Consider the following 20,930-nt stretch of genomic DNA (forward strand, 5'->3'; position numbering starts at 1 on the left):
AAGAAAATAGCATGGATGGAGGTAGCTAAGGAAGGAATGAGAGCATGGTGGGCAGTGGAACTGGAACAGGTTTCAATTTTGCTTGCAGAGGAGATTTTAAAGGGGGGGTACTGAGATGTGATGTTGCGGGACTTCTGAGCATGAAGAGCAGTCTGGAGGAAGAGATGAAGGTGTCTGTTTGAAAATGGAGCTTGGTGTCCTGTGAATCTGAGCTCTTCTTATTAAGGGAGAGATGGTAGGAACAGTATGTATGAGCTATGAGGGCTGATCATACTTAGGTATAGTAAAGATGGGAGAGAAGGAAAGGAAAGAGGAGAGAGAGTTGACTCCCTTAAAGTGTCGGGTTGGCAGGGTGATTTTTGCAGCAGCTTGGTTGGTCAAAATGGGAAGCCTCCATATTCCTGTAACTAGCAGATGGGAGAAATGTCACAGGAGAGTTTGAAGTTATGGGGGTATCTAGGAAAACTTATCTGAAATGTGGTAATCAGAAAGGATTGCCTCAGGGTTATGTCTTTTAAGTCTTTTACAAGCACTTCTGTTGCTCGTCACAACAGCAACGGAAGATAAGATGTTCCAGTTCCGTTAAGAGACCCATTCCTGCGCCTGAAGTTTTTTGGGTGGGCTCACAATCCTATTTTTCATTTCCGTGAGTGATTTCATTGTCAGGTTGACTGTGGTCAGTCTGGATAGAGGATGTTAGAGGAAGACTTACAGAAGAAGGCAAGAACTATGATAATAAGCCGAACAGGAAAAAGCTCTGAGTGCTGTAGATGGGTTGTAAAAATGCAAGGTAGTAAGCATTGGAAAAAGCCCTCTTAGAAAGTAGTTTCCTTGTCAGTGAAAAATAATCATAATGAGTAAATTCTATTAACCAAACAGTTCATACTCTGCTTGGATAGACTGCTGTCTAAGGAAAGGACTGTGCATGTAGCTGGTCAGTGTGATCTAAGTCATAGTGCAGTGGACAAAAGGAAACACCTGCTGCCTTTACAATAGGCTGGATAGCAGACTAGAAATAAATAATTTATAATACTGACTGGAGTGTGTATATGAGGAATGATCTGCCCTCTTTTTGAAACGGGGAGCCTTAATTTCCTGACTGCCTTTTAAACTTCCTGAGAATAAATTATTTTGTGTTCTATAAAGATAAAAATTCACATTGTGTAAAACAACTGCTGTCAGCCTTGTTGACTGTACATCTTAGAGCCATCTGATGAGCTGTGGATTGGGCTGAATGACCTAAAGGTTCAGATGTACTTTGAATGGAGCGATGGGACACCTGTCACCTATACCAAGTGGCTTCGTGGAGAACCCACTCATGCAAACAACAGGCAAGAGGACTGTGTTGTTATGAAAGGAAAGGTAAAGTCATGTAGTTATTGAATTAATTACCTTATAATTCTGTTTATCAGTTGGGCTTTTTTCTATGCAAGAGCAACAAAATAGGGGATATTACTGTTTGAAGCAGCCTATTTTAGAGTCTTATAGGTTATTTTTTTGAGGAAGGATCTCCATTGTTTTTGTTGTCTTCCCTGGGAAGCAGGCAAGTGGTGGCTTTCCTTGCCCCCCACTACCCATATTTCTGGATTTCAGTTTGTGCATGTGGGCATTTTTGAAAAGACTTTTAATTTCATTGTTAAGTACATGGACATGCAAATGCTTTTCTTCAGTAAGCTACCGAGGCATTTTGGGTATGTTTGAATTTTTTCTGCTGTGACTGAATATGAGGTATACACCTAGCTTTAAAAATTGCACTAATAGTTTTTAATGTGTTGGAGAGAGATAATCATGTTTATATTATCTTTAGAAGAAAACAGAAGCCTTAATTTTCTTTTTCTAGGCAAAGTTATAAATCTCAGGTCTAGGTGGATTAGATGTTGTGCTTGAATTTGCACTGCTCATGCAAAGCTCTGAGAAAATTAGTTGGCAGTGGCATCAGTAGAAGCCTTTACTGAGTGACTGTATGCCTACAATTAAAAGGCTGCTTTGAAAAGACTGCCTTTTGGAATGTGGCAATGATTGCTGACCAGGTGTACTACAGAAACTGAGATAATAGCGGGTGTGAAAGTAAGTCTGTGTGTGATGTTGCAAAATGCTATTTTTCCTCTTTGTGATAACTAAAAATATCAAAGGTGTAAGTCATTGGCAAATCAGCCAGTAAAAACAGGTTGGAATGAAGTTGGAATTAAGTACTGAACTTCGATGTAGGTTTTGCTTCTTTTAAAGCTAGCAAAAAAATCATTAAATACTTAAAAGCATAAAGCACCTTTTTTGAAGATTAGATCCCACTTGACTAATGTTCTGTTCTTATGTTCAGGATGGATTTTGGGCAGACCATTCTTGCGAAAAGAGAATTGGCTACATCTGTAAAAGGAAACCCATGTCAGAAGGTCCTGCAGAAGAGGAAATTATTGACATGGGCTGCCAGAGGGTAAGTGAAGAAAAAGTAGCCTGATCTGAATAGGCTGCTAGGAATGGTTAAGAGGTGAAAATGACACCTACGTCACAGATTAAACAGGAAAAATGGTTCTGTGTTATTATCAGAACATCTGGCCTACTAATTTCTAGGGCAGGTGGGATAGGCATTCATTAATGTGAATAAATCTAGCCTGTGACTGTAATTTGGCTCTTGTTGCTCCCTTACTTTTTTCAAAACTTAAGCCAAAACTCAAACCTGTAGCTGGCCATTTTTGCTTGGCTGACACTCAAGCCTTCCTATGGAATTGACCTGTACCAGCAGTTGCTCTTCAGCTCTGCCTACAATTTTATTTAGAATTATTCGTAGCAGGAAGGGTGTGCTTGCCTACATACTATTCTCTAGACTTTGCTGTGGTCTCTGGCAGTGCTCTGTACTTTGAAGAATTTGTTATGAGTGCCTGAACAAAATTAATCCATTGTGCTCCTTCTAAACTGCCAGTGGATCTATTGTTTTTTTCAGTAATGTTTGCCTTCTGGTAACATAACACTCAGTAATTCCGAAAAACCTACTGTAATTTCTTATGTCATAGGGAATCTTACTGGCTTTTTGTCTTCCATGAAGAAATTTCCTTTTCTCCCAAGTCTGCTTTACACAGCTGCAGAGGAAGTCTTTGATATTTATTCCTAGTATTTGTAAGAGTATCTGGGAAGCTTGCAAATATTCAACTGCTGAAAAAGATAGAGAGCTCCTAATGCTTTTGGATGCTATCGTTGCCTGGAGAACTAAGTACATGCTCATAGACAAAAGTCTCTCATAGGTGAGAAATTGAAAACCATAAGAAGGCAATTTGTGTGAATTGTGGCTGGTCACAGCAAACTTCAGAGCATATTTCAGAATTAATGACATTTGAATGACAAAATATTAGAAGAGTGTTTTAATGTTAGTTAGTAATAAACAAACTTGTTTGAGGTGTCATTCCCTTTCTGAAAAGCAAAGCTGAAATTTGCTTCTCGAGACTATTCTCATGATTGCACAATGCCTATGTGCTAGTTATAATCCTATACTGAGCACCAAAGGTACAAGCAAAGCCTCTTCTGCCTTTGTAAATGGAATGCACTGATTAAAGATCATAATATGTGAAAAATAATATGTTAAAAAGCTTTGATCCTGCTTGTTTCCAGTCTGTCTGTTTCAGTTGTTCCTTTGTCTGATTGTTAGCTGACAGTGGCGTATTTTACTTTTTATTTCAAGAAGTTTAGGAAAGCTGCAACTTATGTGATCATTTAATGTTGATTTTGACAGGGTTGGAAAAGACATGGTTTTTATTGTTACTTCATTGGAAATACATTTGTATCATTTTCTCAAGCGAATCAAACTTGTGGGAGGCATCAGGCTTTTTTAGCAACTATTGAAGACAGGTATGTAAAAGGCTACTTGCATTAGGGGATCACATGAGGATTTAACATCTGACATCATCTGAATATCGTACTCTGATCTGGACAAACATCTCGCTTGAAAGGACAGCTATCTGTAGATACAGAGCTTCTAACAGTTTTTGCATGTAATTCAAATCCAGGAATTCAGTTTATAGTAAAAATAGGTGATGACTGTGAAATCAGTATTGGTGTAGATGGTTATGTGAAGGGAAAAGATAGAATTATATTTCCTATTTTGTTAATTGTAGTGGCTTGAAGATAGGTTTTAGTTGAGTGAGAGATGCAGAATTCAATTTTGATTATTATATTAAGAGATATGGCTCTGAATTCCTTTCAAAAGGTACCCGAAAATCCATCATAATTCGGCCAGGGTTCTGTGTGTGCTAAATCCACTGGTTCACATGGAGTGTTGAGAAAATGAAAGGGATAAGAACAGCTTATTTTGCTTGCAGTTAGCTCAGTGCTTTTCCATTTCTCTAATTTTTTTCTATGTAATCAAAATAGATATTTTTGACTTTGAAAACTCTAGCTGTCAGGAATGGTAGCTCTCTAAATATGGCTAGCAATGCAGCTGTCATAAAAATGGTTTAACATTAATGTGGTCTTCAGACTATACATTGTTAAGGGGAGACTTATTTTGATTTCTTAAGAGCTGCTTGTTTAAACACCATAATGAACTGTGACAGGTGTTACCTCTACGTAGGTTTGTTTCCTAAACATAACTTTTCTTGAATGATCATTGGATCTAATTTGTAGTGATCCTTAGTTTGATAATTTAGTATTATACTACTCTAGCCTCAGTTATTGTATATTTCAACAATAATGCGGAGATTCCTTTTCCAGTTTTGGATTTGGCTGTAGCAAGAAGTTGGTAAAACACAAGGCTACTAGAAAATCTCAAAAAAAATACAGTGATATAACACATAGGTCATGTCAGGTTTCTTCTTTCCCACCAATTTCATTTCAATCTGATTATGTCACTTTCTTTACTGGACATCTGAAGAGAAGGCAAAATACTCTGTTATTGAGGCTTACAAAATATCTGTTATATAATGTTTTGTTATGTGCTTTATTGAAGTAAATCCATCCAAGCTGTGCTTGGTACAGCAGTAGTCCTGTGAAAATAACAAGCCTTTAGCAATTTTAAAAATTAATTTAACAGTATTAACAGCTGTGTTCTGTGGAACAGGTATGAACAAGCCTATCTGACTAGCCTGGTTGGGCTGAGAACAGAAAGATACTTTTGGATTGGACTTTCAGATGTAGAAGAAAAGGGAACTTTCAAGTGGGCTAATGGTGAATCTGTTTTATTTACACACTGGAATTCTGAAATGCCAGGTAGGTATGGTTCTGTACTGTTTAATGAGTTCAGTGCCCAAAATACACTGCTCACTACTTGAAATTTTTTACTTCATTCCGTAGTTCTCACTTGGTGGTATAATGACTAATTGTTCTCAAATATACCTGGCTGCTTTCTCAAGCATGAAGTCCTGTCACTGACTTCGTGTTTAGTGCTGAAATTAGTTTTTAACATGAGCCTGGGAAGAAACCTTAAACTGAGACAAAGTTTCTGATTTGTTTCTGTTCTGGGAAAGTTTGTGTCTGTACTACTCCGGAAGTGCAATCTCTGCTGGCATACGGCACCCTGCTTGCAAGTGCTGCCTATTCAGTCATATTTCATAGTGCACTTGATCACTGCATGGTCTGAGGTGTGTGAGATCACAGCATGCATGAAGCATCTAGTTTCTGGTCCTAGAGAAAATGGGATTGTGGGGAAGGATAAGAGGGCCAAGACAAGATTTGTGCTTAATTATTTTTTTAAATTAATATCTTTGCTAGATTGATTCTAATTTCTTTCTTTACTGAGTTTTGTTGATGAAAACATTGCTTTATCTTTTTCTGTTCTAAGGTAAGGCTATGTAGACCACCAAGCCATTAATAAGCTAATATATAGCAAGTTCAGTTTTTGAAAACCCTAGTCAGATTAGACAAATTTGAGAAACTAGCTCTAACTGCATCTTCAGTTTTAGGGGAGGATTTGTTGGATCGAAGGTTATGATGTTGCTGGAGTCAGCCACTGGAGATGATTTTTTGTGAGGCACAATTCAGTATCTCAAATGTGGATGAACCCCAGAACTGTTTTGGTTTTGGTTTTTTTTTTTTTTTTTTTTTTAATACTGGGTTTTGTTTTGGTTTTTTTTTTTCTTTCTTTATGAATTGGAATCATAAAATCACAGAATGTTTTGGGTTGGAAGAAGCATGTAAAGGTCTAGTGTTCATTCCCAAACCACCATGGGCAGGGACATCTTGAACTAGATCAGATGGCTCAAAGTCCTGTCCAACCTGACCTTGAGCATTTCTGATGATGAGACATCCAAAGCTTCTCTGGGCAACCTGTTCCAGTGTCTCACCATACTCATAGTAAAAAAAAATTTCTTCCTTATGTCTGATTGAAACCTTCTGTCTTTTATTTTAAAACCATTGCCCTTTGTTCTGTCACTACAGGTCCTGCCAAAAAGTCTTTCTCTGTCTTCCTTGTAAGCCCCCATTATATATTGAATAGCCATGGTAATGTCTCACCAGAGCTTTCTCTTCTCCAGGCTAAACAACCCCATGCGCTCAGCTTTCTTTACAGGAGAGGTGTTACAGCCCTCTGATGATTTTTATGGCTCTCTTCTGGACATGCTCTAACATTAGCAACATTTTTGACACTACAAAGACTTAATTTCTGTCAGGATAGAATATGAAGTTTTCTAAATTCTTAAGTCTCCCTAAAATATGTTGCTTTTGTGCATTCCTGTTTACAACCAGGCAGAAAGCCAGGTTGTGTTGCCATGAGGACTGGAATTGCAGGTGGATTATGGGATGTAATAAAATGTGAAGAAAAGGCAAAGTTCCTGTGCAAAGTGTGGGCAGAGGGAGTGACACTTCCACCTGTTCCTACAACAACTCCTGTTCCCAGGTGTCCAGAAGGTTGGGACTCAAACAGTCGTATTAGCTTCTGTTTCAAAGTAAGTATATTGCTTATTTCTGCACTAAGGTAGTTTCTATTTGCTGCACATACATGCAATAAAAATTGATATACGTGTATCTGATTGCTTCCTAAGCTTATTTACGGATTATACGTAAAAGTCTTTTTCCCTTCTAATAAAATTCACATGGTTTTGCTTATTAAGTTAAAATCTGATCTTCGGGTTTGATCTTCTGGTATTAATTTCCCATCCTTTGAAGACTGAATTTCCCATTCTTTTAAGAGTCAAAGGGCCTTTCTCGTAGCTGTTGTCTTGCAGCAGATACTTGTGTCAGCAATGCTAACTTGTGTCAGTTTGCTAACTTGGCTTAAACATACTCATACTAAATGAGTGTTTCACAGATGTGAATGCTTATAAACCCTGTATTCAGTTTCTCTAATCCCCACAGGACAAGTTAACTGTAAATGAATTGCTTTTGGGTAGCTGATGTTTCTTGATCTTGTGATCTGTATGGTCTATTTTGTCTGATTCCAAAATGCTCTCTAGTCTTTTTCAAGACCAGAGGAAAAGAAAACATGGCTTGAATCTCAAGAGTTTTGTCGAGCTGTAGGAGGAGACCTAGCCTCCATTAACGGTAAAGAAGAACAGTATGTGATATGGCGTTCTATTGCGTAAGTACCTGCAGTCCATTCACTTTAATTAGCCTTTTGATCTTTCTGGAATATTTAGCGTTAGGTGTGTTTTCTTCAGTATAAGCCAGTCTGGATACATTATCTGCATTGTATAAACACATCAAAAAACCAGAGCTGGTGAAATAGCAAGAGTTGTATGACTAGCAACAATCATCCCAGAAGCTAATGCTAAAATGAGACTGTTGAGATATCTAGTTGAGGCAACATTTATCATCTGATGTAAAATTACTTACTGTGGATCTGGGCATACTGTAAAATTACCACAGATACTAGTTTCACATAGCAAGTGCACAAACAGGTGTGATATAATTTTGGTCAATACGTTGATTGTCTGTCACTTTTATGAACTCACCAGAAAGCAAAAAGAGCAACTTCAGATTCACTTTTTCCTACACAGGGAATATAAATAAGGTTAGTAAGTCCCTGAACTGTAAAAAGCAGGCATGAGATTTCTGAATGAGATCAAATACTTTTTAAAAGGTAACACTTGGAATATGGTCTGAATAGACTGGGCTCAATGAACCTCTACATCCCTGTCTTAACTAGGAAGCAAGACTGAAATATAGCAGCCTTGCAAAATGCTACAACCATACTAGAATCCCATATAAGCTCCATACTTATAGCAAGGAAGAAGTCTCAGATGCTGCATTATCACAAAGTGACTTAATAATTTCAGATAAATCAGTAAAATGTGTCTGCTTGCAGACAAGAATTAGTTTAAGGTGCTATTTTTTTAATGTGATTCAACTGCAGCAAGTAACTGTGTTTGGAAACTGTGAGTGCCTGTACAGAGAAAATGGAGAGTTGATAAATGGAGCCACAGTAGCTAGTGTACCATTATACAACAATGTTAGGCCACATTATTTTCAGGAGTTGGATTAGATCAGGATATTTTCTTGGTCAGTATTTCAATCTGTTTGAATTAACATATACTGATAACAGCTAGAAGTGGTTCATTTTAATTAATTTCTATCCTGATTCTTATTGTTTCTAACAGCTTTAGGCATTATTACAGTTACTGTTATGAATGATAGATTATGAAAAATATTGCAATGCCTTTATTAATTTGGGGTTTATGTTTAAACTTATAACAAATGGGACATTTGTCATTACTTTTTGTGGTTATTTTTAGGAACAATGGCTATTACCACCAGCATTTCTGGATGGGTTTACATTACTTGAATCCTGATGATGGCTTTGTTTGGAGTGATGGATCTCCAGTGAGTGATTTAATTTTCCATAGCTGTTATTTTGAATTCCATGTGCTCCTCCAATGTGTGTGGTATATGTGTTCCTTGTAATTTTCTGCTTAATCATAACCCTGCACTGCATCATGCAGTCTTTAGGAAAGTTTATGAGCAACAGTTTCTTGGCTTGATTTTTTTTTCTTGCTAAAACATACTATTTTTTTCTAAGAAAATATACATTGAATTGACAAGAAATTAAATCCATGTAGGCCAAAAGGATGTTCTTGTAAATACAAGGATTTTTTTTGGACTGAAGTAGTCTTATCTTTAGTATTTCTCTTCTTTGCTAATTAGATCTTTATCTGAAATGGCCTGCATTCCATAGAGCTGAAGGCAGTTGTTTTATGCCAGTGTGATTTGACTATAGACTAAGATACAAAACTGTAGAAGCAAAGGAGGTTTTGGAGATGTGGGTGTATTTCATGAAAGGCTGGACAAAATATATTGATGGAAGTTTATCATACAGAAAACTGAAATTTGAATTAAATTAGAAAAATTAGAATAGCAGCAATATTTTTCTGAGAAAAATGCTAACATTTATGTTGTCTTAATTATGTACTACTCTGACTCATAGAATATTTATTTAATTTAATATCAACATGTGGCATGCCCCATCATTGTTAAACTGCAGTCCAGTTGTAATCTGAGAAAAAGTCTGAAATGTCAGCATTTGCATGGGGAGATTCTGGTTTCCTCTTATCTAGGTTTTTAAACTGACAGTAGGAACAACCTGAAGATCTGTGGTTTGATGCTGTGTCCTCTCTCCGTCCATTATTTTCTTCCTATATAACAGAATCTTCACAAAACCTTTTCTGTCATAGGTGAGGTATGAAAACTGGGGCTTTGGAGAGCCCAATAATTATCAAGGAATTGAACTCTGTGCGGAGATCAGTGGTGATTCCAGCATGCTATGGAATGACAGGCACTGTGATTATCTATATGGATGGATTTGCCAGATAAGAAAAGGTATGGATATATGTGTTAGTATGATAAGAAAAGATTCTCAGTGATTTTTTCCTTAACTTTAAGAAATAAAAAATCTGAAAACCTGTTTATCATCTGAATGTTTTCCTGTGGAATGTGAAATATGAAAGCGGAATAAAGATTTCTGTGTCTTCAGTGCATTTAAAGATACACAGCCTTTGGTGACCTGCTGGGGCTTCTCACTGACCCTTCTCTATGAATTCAGAAGAGGAAATGTGCTATTTGAAAGCTAGGAAATATTACTTTGAATATTCACATTCACTTTTGACATTTCATTTTCCAGCAAATCCTGTTATGGAGGTTTTTTTTCTTTTCTGCATTGAGTTTCAAATTATTAGAAAATAGTTTGCAAATCAGTTCACATACCTGAATTTTTATGTGTGGAAACTCCCTCCTTCACCTGGTTCAGGTGCTGTCAGCTGTTGTCAGCTAATTGTATCTGTAGTTGCAAGATGGAGCCTGGTTTCGAGATACTTTGCTTTGATCGGGTTTATATTCACATGTTGTTTTCTTGCTAAATTCTCTTGAGATCTGAGTTTGGATGCTTTTCTTTTCTAAAGACATCAACATAAAGTTTATAATTTAGGGAAATCTTGGGTTCCACAAGCAGTGCATCTACCTAAGTTTGAGTAATTTATAAAGTGCTCATTTAAGCATTTCGCCACATTCTTACATTGGGAGGGGAGCAAAGTAAAAATGGTGCATTAGGTAGTTGACAATGAAGTACCACTTCTGCTTTACACTGGTAACAGAATTTCTTAGGCAGAGAATTCCTCATTAAATGCCAGTAGCTGTGAGATAATATTTTAGCACAAAATAAATTGGTAAACCTATAAAGAGAGATCTCCTGTATTAGAAATTATTTTCCTGAGATGCTAATGATGCCATCCAGGATGCCATCTTCATGGTGCCATAGCAAAAACAAACAGGGGAATCCTTTAGCCTGAAGTCTTCAGAAATGACCAGTTAATTTCTTGGGATCTTTTTCAGCGAGTTTTTACCTAGAAAAATATTTAAGATCCAGATACAAGTTCTTCTCAACCAGAGAAAGATAAAAAGAACTTCCCTCTGTGGTAGCTATGGCACCATGGAAGAAGCCTGCATTCCTGCTGCCTCTGGTTTAAGCCAGAATTCATGTAGAAATGACCTGGGGAAAGGAAGGAGAAGGAGATACAGGACTGTCTTAATAGAGTTAGTGCATTGGGATATAAGATTTTCTGCATCCAGTGAATACCAAAATTAATTATTTAATTTGGGTAAATTTCAAGGTATTTTATAATACATAACACATAAAGTACAGGGAACATAATTATACAGGGAACAAAAACATATATTTAAAATCAAATAGTGTACCAAACATAGGACATTTAGGCTAGTTAGTTTATTCTACTTTTTGATGTTAAATCCATTGCTAACCATAACATTCAATGTTAGTGCAAAACATGCCTATCAATCACAGTAAATATTTTCTCTTACAGCAGAAAGTTTACAATTGTAATAAATATCTTGTTCTTCCAGGAGCAAGTATAAAGCCTGAACCAACAGAATCTCCTGCACCCAGTAAGTGTTACTGCTGTTTACTATTTATGTGTTTATGTTTAAAAGCAGTTTTTATAATTTTACTAATAAGAGTGTCAGTATCTCAGGAACAGTATATTTGGATTACAATGTATTTTACAGAATACAAGACTACAGAGGATGGATGGATTATACATGAAGACAAACAATATTATTTCAGCACGGAGAGTGTTCCTATGGAAAAAGGTCGGGAATTCTGCAAAAGGAATTTCGGAGACCTTGCTGTCATTGAGAGTGAAAGTGAAAGAAAGTTCCTCTGGCGATATGTAAGAAAAATCATTAATACTATGGAATAAATCATCCAAAACAAGTGAGCATGGGCACAAATCCTTTTCACCCTGGTGTTCTCCCTACAAGATGTACGATAGTGAAATTGCAGTAGCATTAAGCCAGATTAAAATGAAGAACAAACTCAAGTCTTTTTTCAGATTGTTTCATAGCTGAGATGAGGACAGGTTTAGTTTGGTATTTTGTATAGATATAAGCACAGTAAGCATTAAACATCATTATCTGCTTTTCCTCATCATTATCTGCTTTTCCTGTTCAGTATGGCAGTTACACCACTTTATATCTATCTGCAATTTGTAGTGTGCTAAGGAAAATCTTAATGCTTACTTTCAACTGATCCATGGCTTCATTTTAGCAAGAGGTATTGTAATTGTGAGCTATGATTCTGTAGGTGGGATGAGTTAACTGAAAATAAAGTTTATCAACAGATGAACTCAAGATACCTTCAGTAGTGGATCAAAACATATAGTGGCTTATGTGTAATACTTAGAATATTGGTTTTTGATCTTGTCAGTGTATTTGGGATGTAGTTTACCTAGCAGCCTATTTTTGGTTCTTATGTGTGCTCCTTCACCTCCTTCTTCTGGTGGTGAAAATATAATTATGCAGGAAGAACAACCTGAGGCATGGATTATGCCATAAGAGCTTTTAAATAATATTTCCTAGGTGGCTGGAGTTGATTGCCTGTTTAAATTGTCTAGAAACCAACTTCTTTTTATCAGGAACGTGCTTAAAAAGTGCATTTGAACTACATAGAACTTTTCCTGAGCTGGCTGGAGAATGGCAGTGAGACAACACAAGGGCCTGTATCAGTTTATCTCCAAATTGTAGGAATGTTTGGCACTTATAAGAAACTTGTCAATGATACCCACTGCAGAGACTGTGCAAGAGGTGCTGATTTCAGTGACTTTCAAGTAAGACTGCGAAGTGTTGGTGTAGTGACCACACACCTTTTGGCCAGCAGTGAAGTTTGACTGTGGACTGTCATCTGTGAGCTGCTTTAACTTAAATGTTGTAGTTAGAGAATATAGCTGTTCATATCCTTTGTCTGTTAGACGTATATTACTCACTATTGACGTAATAGTTAATATTTCTTAACATAATATTTAATATTAACATAACAGTTACATGATAATTATATTAGCATAATGATTTAACATAATACTAGGAGAACAATATTTAATATTAATAATTATCATAATATGAGACCCCACTTGGAGTACTGTGTGCAGTTCTGGTGTCTTGAGCATAAGAAGGATGTGAAACTGTTGGAGCAAGTTCAGAGGAGGGCCATGAGGATGATCAGGGGGCTTGAGCACCTTCCATACAATGACAGGCTGAGAAAACTGAGGCTGTTCAGCCTGGAGAAGAGCAGCTGCATGGAGACCTCATAGCAGCCTTCCAGTATCTGATGGGGGTCTACAAGGTTTCCAGAGAAGGACTCTTCATTAGGGACTGTAGCGATAGGACAAGGGGTAATGGGTTTAAACAGGGGAAGTTCAGGTTAGATTTAAGGAAGATGGTTTTTACTGTGAGGGTGGTGAGGCACTGGAACAGGTTGCTCAAAGAAGTGGCAAATGCTCCGTCCCTGGCAGTGTTCAAGGCCAGGTTGGACAGAGTCTTGGGTAACATAGTCTAGTGGGAAGTGTCCCTGCCTGTGGCAGGGGGGGTGGAACTTGATGATCTTAAGGTCCTTTCCAACCCAAACCATTCTATGATTCTGTGATTCTATTTCTATGATAAAAAGAGGACATTTATACAGTTTTAATCTCTACATTCTAGATCTTAAAAAATGGCAAAGAGGATGCATATTTCATTGGTTTGCAACTCAGTGTTGACCAGCGGACAAGGTAGGCCAACTAGAACCGGTAAGCTTGTATTGTGCTTTAAAATAAAGAAATCTATTGAGTGGAGCAAAAATAATGAAGTCCTTAAAAAATTACACTACAGAGCATGTATTTTGAATATTTATTCATGAATTCTAGTTTCCTTTTTTCTATGATTTATATTAAAGAGATGCCCAACTCAAAATTGTAGGTAAAAGCATTCTTATTCCCCATCCTTAACTGTTGGGAAGAGACTGTAATAAACAAAAAAATGCAACTTATTTTCTTTTTGTAGAATAAAGATAGCTGTTGCCATTGTAACTTCAGGTGTACTGGTTTTCTTCAAGCCTTTTTGGATGTCAGTATCCAGCACCATTTTGATTTTTACATGTGATGTTAATTTAGGCCTGGATTCAGTTCAGTCTGGGTCTTGAAGTGTCTGAATAGATGCCTAGTAGTTCTTGGTTCTCCTTATAGTCCACAGTGGTAATGAGGAACCTGCAGATTATAATTAGGATGTTAAGCGAGCCATATCACCTTCTGAAAATGAGGTGTCTCTGCTATTCCATTGGCTTTATAAGGACACTAAGATGAATATGCTTTTAAGTGAAGTACCTTCTGTATGTGCTTGGAGGGTGAGCCTGAGCTCCTCTGTCACTTGCAGCCCAATAGGAATATGTCTCCTAATAAGTATTTGGTTACCTGGTTATGACTTAATTCTTTTGCTTTAATCTGTGTGGATGTACAACTTTTTTAAGGTTTGTATGGAAAGGCACATTGTCACAGGAATTTCCTTGTGGGTACTTTGACAAGCCATTTTCCTCTGCACGATGGAAAGAGGAAAAAGATGGAAAAAGATGATGCATTTTACCAGTGCTATGAATAAAATTGCTTATCTCTGCAATAGAAACAAGGAATGTATAACTTGGGGGAAATGCTGAGCATTTGGGCTGTCTCATCCTGAAATGATGTCTGGCTTTCACACTGGTTATTTTGAGTATTGTCATATCAGTTGCAAAAGCGTCAGCGTACTGCTTAAATGAAGAGTAAACACAACTTGAACATACACACACCTATGTCTTTGTGCAGAGAGTAAGTTTAGTGCAATTAAGAAAGAGGCAAACTGACCAAAAACCCTGTACACCTTAAACTATGAACTGCTATTTTAAATGTATTGCAAAATTACCTTGTGTAACATGGAATCAATTCTATTTGTATGTTAAAGAAGTGTTTTGTTGGATTGTTTTTCTTAAGCTGGATGGATGGCACTCCAGTGAATTATTTGGCATGGGCACCACATGAACCTAACTTTGCAAATAATGATGAAAACTGTGTAGTTATGTATAAGAATTTAGGTGAGTTTTGTATGTTTGTTCCTGAATTTCATTATTTGTGTTTGTGTCACAGATTTCTTATGAGAGGCACCTCTTTCCCCCCTTCTTTTTGCTCTTTTGTAAAATGTTACAGTAGACCACAGTATTATTTTCAGGACCTAATATTTTTGTTCTCCTAAGTTTACCTGAAGCCTAGCATGGGGAAGCTCTGATGGAGGTTTGTGGTTGTGTTGTTATACAACTGCTTTGTATTTTTTTCTTAAAATTGGCCTAATGTTTTACTATAACAGTGGTATTTCTAGTACTTGGTTCTATGGTACTTTTAACAGTTTGTAATCACGGTGTGTATAAAGTGTATTTAACGTAAATGCTGAGATAGAATAATAATAAACTGAGAGACTGAGTATTTGGCACTTTGTGTAAGAATGAATGAAACTGATTCCTGTTTAACCAGTTCTGGATGTGGTGTCATACAGTTCCCCATTTATCTTACATTCAGGATTTTGGAACGATATAAACTGCGGTTATCCAAATCCCTACATATGTGAAAGGCACAACAGCTCCATTAATTCAACTGTTCCTCCAACAACATTTTCAACTCCAAGAGGATGTCATCCAGCTTGGCTTTCTTTTCATAACAAGGTACCATACCAAATACAGTGCATGTTGGATGCTTGGCAAAGCATTAAACATGAAACAAGGCAATTATTTAATAATATTTTTTCTTTATTAGAATATGATTTTTTTTTTTTTTTGTGGGGAGCTGGTTTGCTTGCCCATCCACTGTTTTGCAGGAAAGGTGCTTTTTTGATGCTTCTAATTGAGCATATTCAGTTGCAGCAGACAAGTTATACTCTAGTTATCTCTTCAAAAGTTTTGATATGCGTTTTTTAAAGAGTTTAGACAGAGTTCCTGAAGTACTGATGCTTTGATCTTGATGTTTTTTTAACCAATCATAATTCTTTCTCTGTACTGAATGTATTTTGTCTTCCTTAACTTTACTAACATGGTATGCTTCATAGAGTCAAATAAACAGGCAGACTATCAGTCATGCATAACTTACTACTGTTAGCTGGCTGTCTATAAAAGCTCAGGTTTTGCTTATTTTCTAGGGATTTCAGACCAAATGTAGTATGTGTCTTGTTGAGCAAAACACTTTCTTGAGACATTTAATTTTATACAAAACAAGGACCAGTACAAAAATCTCATTTTAAGCTAAATGCGTTTTTTTTCAGATAAATGTATTATTTTATTGCCTTTTCTCCATCCTGCTTTGCTGAAAGCAGTGGTTTTCAGTCTGTGAGGGATATTGGAGGAAAGTTAATACATAGAGAATCTGTTCATGTTTTAGTGCTATAAAATATTTGGATCTACGGAAGATGAACGTGTCACTTGGCATGCCGCAAGAACAGCTTGCATGAATTTAGGAGGAAACCTGGCCACTATCCCTAATGACCAAGTGCAAGGTACTGTATGTAATTTTGTAGCAATTAGTTGGGATGACATTTCATTTTTACAGGGTGGCTGTTGTGTGAATATGGACAGGGTTTGAATAATGATTGTGCATCAGATTTTCCTTCCAAAATGTCAAATTTTTAGAAATTTACAATGAAGTTTTCACCTGAATCTATCAAATTTTAATGTTGTCTTAGATATACATATACATGTATATTGTCCTGGCAGCCAAAGTACTGCTTTTTCTGCTTACATTTGATGCCAGCCAGACCCAGCAAGTTTCATTCCAAATGATGCAGTTTCACTAGGTGGCATTAACTTGCTGCATAGCTTTTCTATTAACTCAAGGAGAACACTAGGGTCAGAACTGTCTGTCTTTGGGCAGCTTAGGGCAGAGGTTTGACTGCATGTACATCTACCCGCAACTCACCACTTAGATGTACCATTCTTTTCATTAGATGCGCTTATTTTAGTGAACCTAAGAGCTGCATTCATGGCTATGTGGGATGAGCAGAGGGAAATTACCTCATGCATGAATAAACATGGCACAAATTCAAATTAAAAATTAGGGAAGATTTTGATGGATGTTGATAACACCCTAATTTTAGAAATATTGTTATATACTACAGTGTTGAGAAACCAGTGTTGCACAACACATACTGTTTATGAACTCAAAAGAGCATACTGAAAAATCAGCCATTGTAAAACAGGTCTGTGTTGTAGTCTGAGCAGTTAAGTAGTTTAAATTTAGATTGCTGACATGAACTTATGTTTTCCACATGTGAATAAATGAAGAATCAAACTTTCACTTTTGAAACAGTTAAATTCTCATCCAGCATCATTTCTGCAGTGTGGATTTCATGTGGTTGGTTCATGCACAGGGCTTGAATTCCAGCTAAAAGAGAAATGAGTAATAAAGCTATTAGCACAAAACTGTTGTTACTGCTGGCAATGTAGGTATAAAGGCTTGAGTGCCTGCTACAGTCTATGGTGGAACAGCAGTGCTGAAATTTGGCAAACAAATCCACAGGTTTCCTGAAGTGTAAATTGCATTCATTTTAAAAGACTAAAGAAGGTGAACGATTGATAAAGCATCCAGAAATTAATCTTTTTGTAGGGAAAAGTAAGCTCATCACAATGATTGCAGCAGTTGGCAAAAGCCGTGGTGCATTCATTTTATCATAGTGTTTGATGTATTGTGGATTAGTGGGTTGATGAATGCCAGCTGACCTAGCCTGCTCTGTCTGTGGGATAGCCATGCTAGCTAAGGAACATACACACCTTCCTGAACCGTGCAAATCTGTGGTAATTGATTTGCTTGTGCTGAACAGTTCTGTTGAGACTCATTTTAAGCAATCTGCTTGTGCCTTCTGCTTCTTGCTAAGACAGTGCAGGCTATTGACAGGTGTTACAGGGAGAGAGGAAACACTCTTGCAGTTCTGTAACAGCACTGTTTGTGCACAGGCACAAGTGGTAGGTGCTCAGTGGTGTTGTCTGATGCCATTGCGGGCTAACCACTCTGGTAGGATTATCAAAAATGTATGTGATCTACATGGCTGTGTATTTCTAAGTCAATGATTTTGTGAGACTAGAATTCAAAAATGTCCTAAGACATTATAAAAAGCATTTCTATCATGCTTTTGGGACTCATCCCAGTACCGGATTAGGTACTTAGCTGAAGTATTTTGCCCAAAGCCAGTTATACATCTACTTCCCAGTTCATTAAACTCAAAAGATAGATACCCCCTTTTCACCTTACCTGCTTGTGTTCTCAAAAAGGAAGTGTTCTGTATTTCAGAAAAAAATATTTAGTATCACCAAGCTTGGTGAGGTCAGACATTTCATCTGTCCTTCACTAAAAGTATTTCTCTTTTTCTTTGCCCTTTTTTTTTTTTTTTTTTTTTGACTCTAGCTTTCCTCACCTTCCATATGAAAGATTTTGTTACTGATACATGGATTGGATTAAATGATATAAATCATGAAATGAAGTTCCTCTGGACAGATGGAACAGGAGTTTACTTTACAAACTGGGCCAAAGGCTTCCCATCAGGACATATGGATTTATACTCATATGATGGCCAGGTAAATAGAAGTCACAAATTTTTCACTGAAATTTGACTTTAGATTGCATTTACACATTTGCTGGGATTTGAGACGTGTTACTGCTTCACTTCTTACTTTCATACTTTTATACATATCATATATAAATCCAAACAGAGTGAATGGTTTTGAGCCATTGGGCAGTTGCTGTATTAGCTGGTGACAGGATCTGCGGAGTGTTCATAGAAAGATTGGTTTCAGATTTTAGTTCTCTGTGCCTGTAAAAGCTACAATGCTTCTGTGTTCACCCTGCATTCTCTCAGAGGCTGTGGCAAAGAGGACAGTAGGATTCTTGCCTCATTGCATTTGCCCCAAAAGCACACTGAATGAGCGCATCCTCCTAGTCCTCTGACCACAGCTGTGCCTGAACTTAGCAGGTTTCTCAGTTGTATGTAGCTTGCCATGTACACTTAAAACATTCCCCTCTGTGTCTTACACTGAAGGAAATTCTGTCAGTCACAGCTGTGGAAGGGACATGAAAAGAGAGCCATTCAGTTTTTACAGGAAAAAAAATAAAAGGAAAATCACTTCCCCTATTTCTCTGTCGAACGAACTGATCTGCTAGGTCACAGAGTTCTGCAGAGCTCTGATCTTACGTGTTACATTGTTCCGTGGTATGGAACTACAGCACATTATAGGACTAGTTATGTTTCTCTTGAATGCCATTTTTGGTGTAGATATCTTATTTTCCTGTATAATGTCCTTTTTCCTGTTTTTGAAAGTAGCACCTCTGAGCTTATCTCTTGTGGAAGGAGAAAACCTGGGAGAATTCAGAGTTTAAAAGAGAAAGCATCTTTAAAATGTTGCTTCTGAGAGGAATATATATTTTTATCTTTTTATGAAAAGTAGTAGGTTTTCTATGAAGTTGTCTGTGAAAACTTATAAAGTCCTTATTTTATAGATTTGAGATTTATTTTTAAGTTTATTTGATTTTAGGAAAATATAAGTTATCGTATAGGTTAATACAAATACCATGCAACTGTTCAGTTTGAAAGATTTAAATCTTAATGTATTTCACTCACAAAGAAATTGTTTCTCTCTGCATCTCCCCCAAAATGGGTATATAGAATAGAATAAAATAAATACGGATGCTTCACTGTGCAAACCCGTTTGTTCCCATGCAGCTTTTTGCATTCATCATTGTTTGTTCAATATGTGCCAACATAGGTTCTAGCTATCGTGTCCATGTCAGAGAAATTGAAATGTGAGTGGTACTGACAGATCAATGGCTGACTCTGGGCAGGACCAGTTCTAATTTTGTTGTGTGCACTATTGCAATTTGCAACAATAAGAGACTGATATGTCAGAAATGTTGCATTGCTCATTGAAGGTCCAGGGTTTTTTCTGGTGCAAAGTTAACTGGTCTTTTCTACAGTAGTTGCTATCACTTATCTTTGTCTGTGGCTTTCCTTCTCTCCATGCTGTATGCCTGGAAGTATAAGAATACCAGAATTGCTCTGGTCTGCTTATCCACCCTAGTGTTGTGCAAAAGAGGAACATTAAGTAATCTGTGCAAGAGGTACAGAACCTCCACATCATAAAACTCATGCTCTGAAATGTTACAAGAGTATGAGAGTAAACTACAACATACTTGTATCTGAAGGGGTACAAAAGTTTTTTCTTTGCTTCTTCTAGCTATTTGTAACTGATCTTATATCTTTTTGCCTCGAGGCTGATTGTGTTGTCATGAGAAACAATCCTGTTAAGGAAGCAGGGAAGTGGGCTGATGAGAGTTGTGATAACAACAGAGGATATATATGCCAAATTAATGCAGGTACTCGTCTTTTCAGTTCAATCAAACTTTACTTTTTCTCAGGGAATGGCTTGAGTGTGTGGATTTCAGCATTATTTTGCTTCCAATAAAGATACCTCCACAAATTGTTATTCAGGCAGGAACACAAAGTTATGTGTGTCAGAGGTCTGGTTAGAGTCACTACTCTTAGCTCTTCCCAGTAATGGCCATGTTCTTACCTTCCTGAGGTGGAATTTGCATCTACATCTTTGTCTGTACTATGACCCTTGACATGATATTTGTACTATGATTTTGTCTGTTACTCTCTGAACACGTTGGCTTTCAAAATATGTTCTGGAAAGTACTGGCTTGTAAACATAGCATGAAATGTCTGGAGAGTGACTATAACTCACCCACACCAAACTTGAGCTAATTCACCTCCAAAAAGGAAATTAAAAAGCAGTGAAAACCTGGATTTAATTGTCTGATTGAAGGACTGATCTGTTGTGGAGTTCTTCTTTTCTCTGACCAAAAAAACCCAACCCAAAATCCTTGGAAAACAACACAGTCTCTGCAAAACATTTCTTTTGATGAAAAGATATTTTATTAAAGAACTTGTGACCTAATCTAACCCTAATTCATTTCAGTAATACTACTGGAGGATTATACAAAATGCTTCTTTACTCCTTGTCAAAGGTTGCTTTAAGATGCTCTTTGCCTTTCTACAGATTTGCAATTGACTTTTACTAGTGATGCTGGCTTAAATAATAGTGTATCTAACTCATGCTGATTAAAGATTAGAGAACATGGAATCAAGAAAAAAGGCTTTTTGTTAACTCTATTTGCAACCACAGTGAAATCACAATC

At 37.0% G+C, this 20,930-nt stretch overlaps 1 protein-coding gene across 2 annotated transcripts in view; it reads left to right on the forward strand.

Moving 5' to 3' along the window:
• Window positions 1-20,930, forward strand: part of MRC1 (mannose receptor C-type 1) — a 58,905-nt gene that overhangs the window by 26,904 nt on the left and 11,071 nt on the right. For both annotated transcript variants that reach the window (XM_065666513.1, XM_065666514.1), the window contains 16 exons: window positions 1,205-1,362; window positions 2,318-2,431; window positions 3,722-3,837; window positions 5,045-5,193; window positions 6,667-6,866; window positions 7,374-7,498; window positions 8,652-8,739; window positions 9,588-9,732; window positions 11,269-11,310; window positions 11,431-11,594; window positions 13,399-13,466; window positions 14,697-14,797; window positions 15,276-15,418; window positions 16,128-16,242; window positions 18,144-18,313; window positions 20,003-20,105. In XM_065666513.1, the coding sequence (XP_065522585.1) occupies window positions 1,205-1,362; window positions 2,318-2,431; window positions 3,722-3,837; window positions 5,045-5,193; window positions 6,667-6,866; window positions 7,374-7,498; window positions 8,652-8,739; window positions 9,588-9,732; window positions 11,269-11,310; window positions 11,431-11,594; window positions 13,399-13,466; window positions 14,697-14,797; window positions 15,276-15,418; window positions 16,128-16,242; window positions 18,144-18,313; window positions 20,003-20,105 (2,001 nt within the window). The remainder of the gene's footprint in view (window positions 1-1,204; window positions 1,363-2,317; window positions 2,432-3,721; window positions 3,838-5,044; window positions 5,194-6,666; window positions 6,867-7,373; window positions 7,499-8,651; window positions 8,740-9,587; window positions 9,733-11,268; window positions 11,311-11,430; window positions 11,595-13,398; window positions 13,467-14,696; window positions 14,798-15,275; window positions 15,419-16,127; window positions 16,243-18,143; window positions 18,314-20,002; window positions 20,106-20,930) is intronic.

Source organism: Lathamus discolor, chromosome 2 (assembly GCF_037157495.1).
Source record: "Lathamus discolor isolate bLatDis1 chromosome 2, bLatDis1.hap1, whole genome shotgun sequence".
Taxonomy (NCBI): Eukaryota; Metazoa; Chordata; class Aves; order Psittaciformes; family Psittacidae; genus Lathamus; species Lathamus discolor.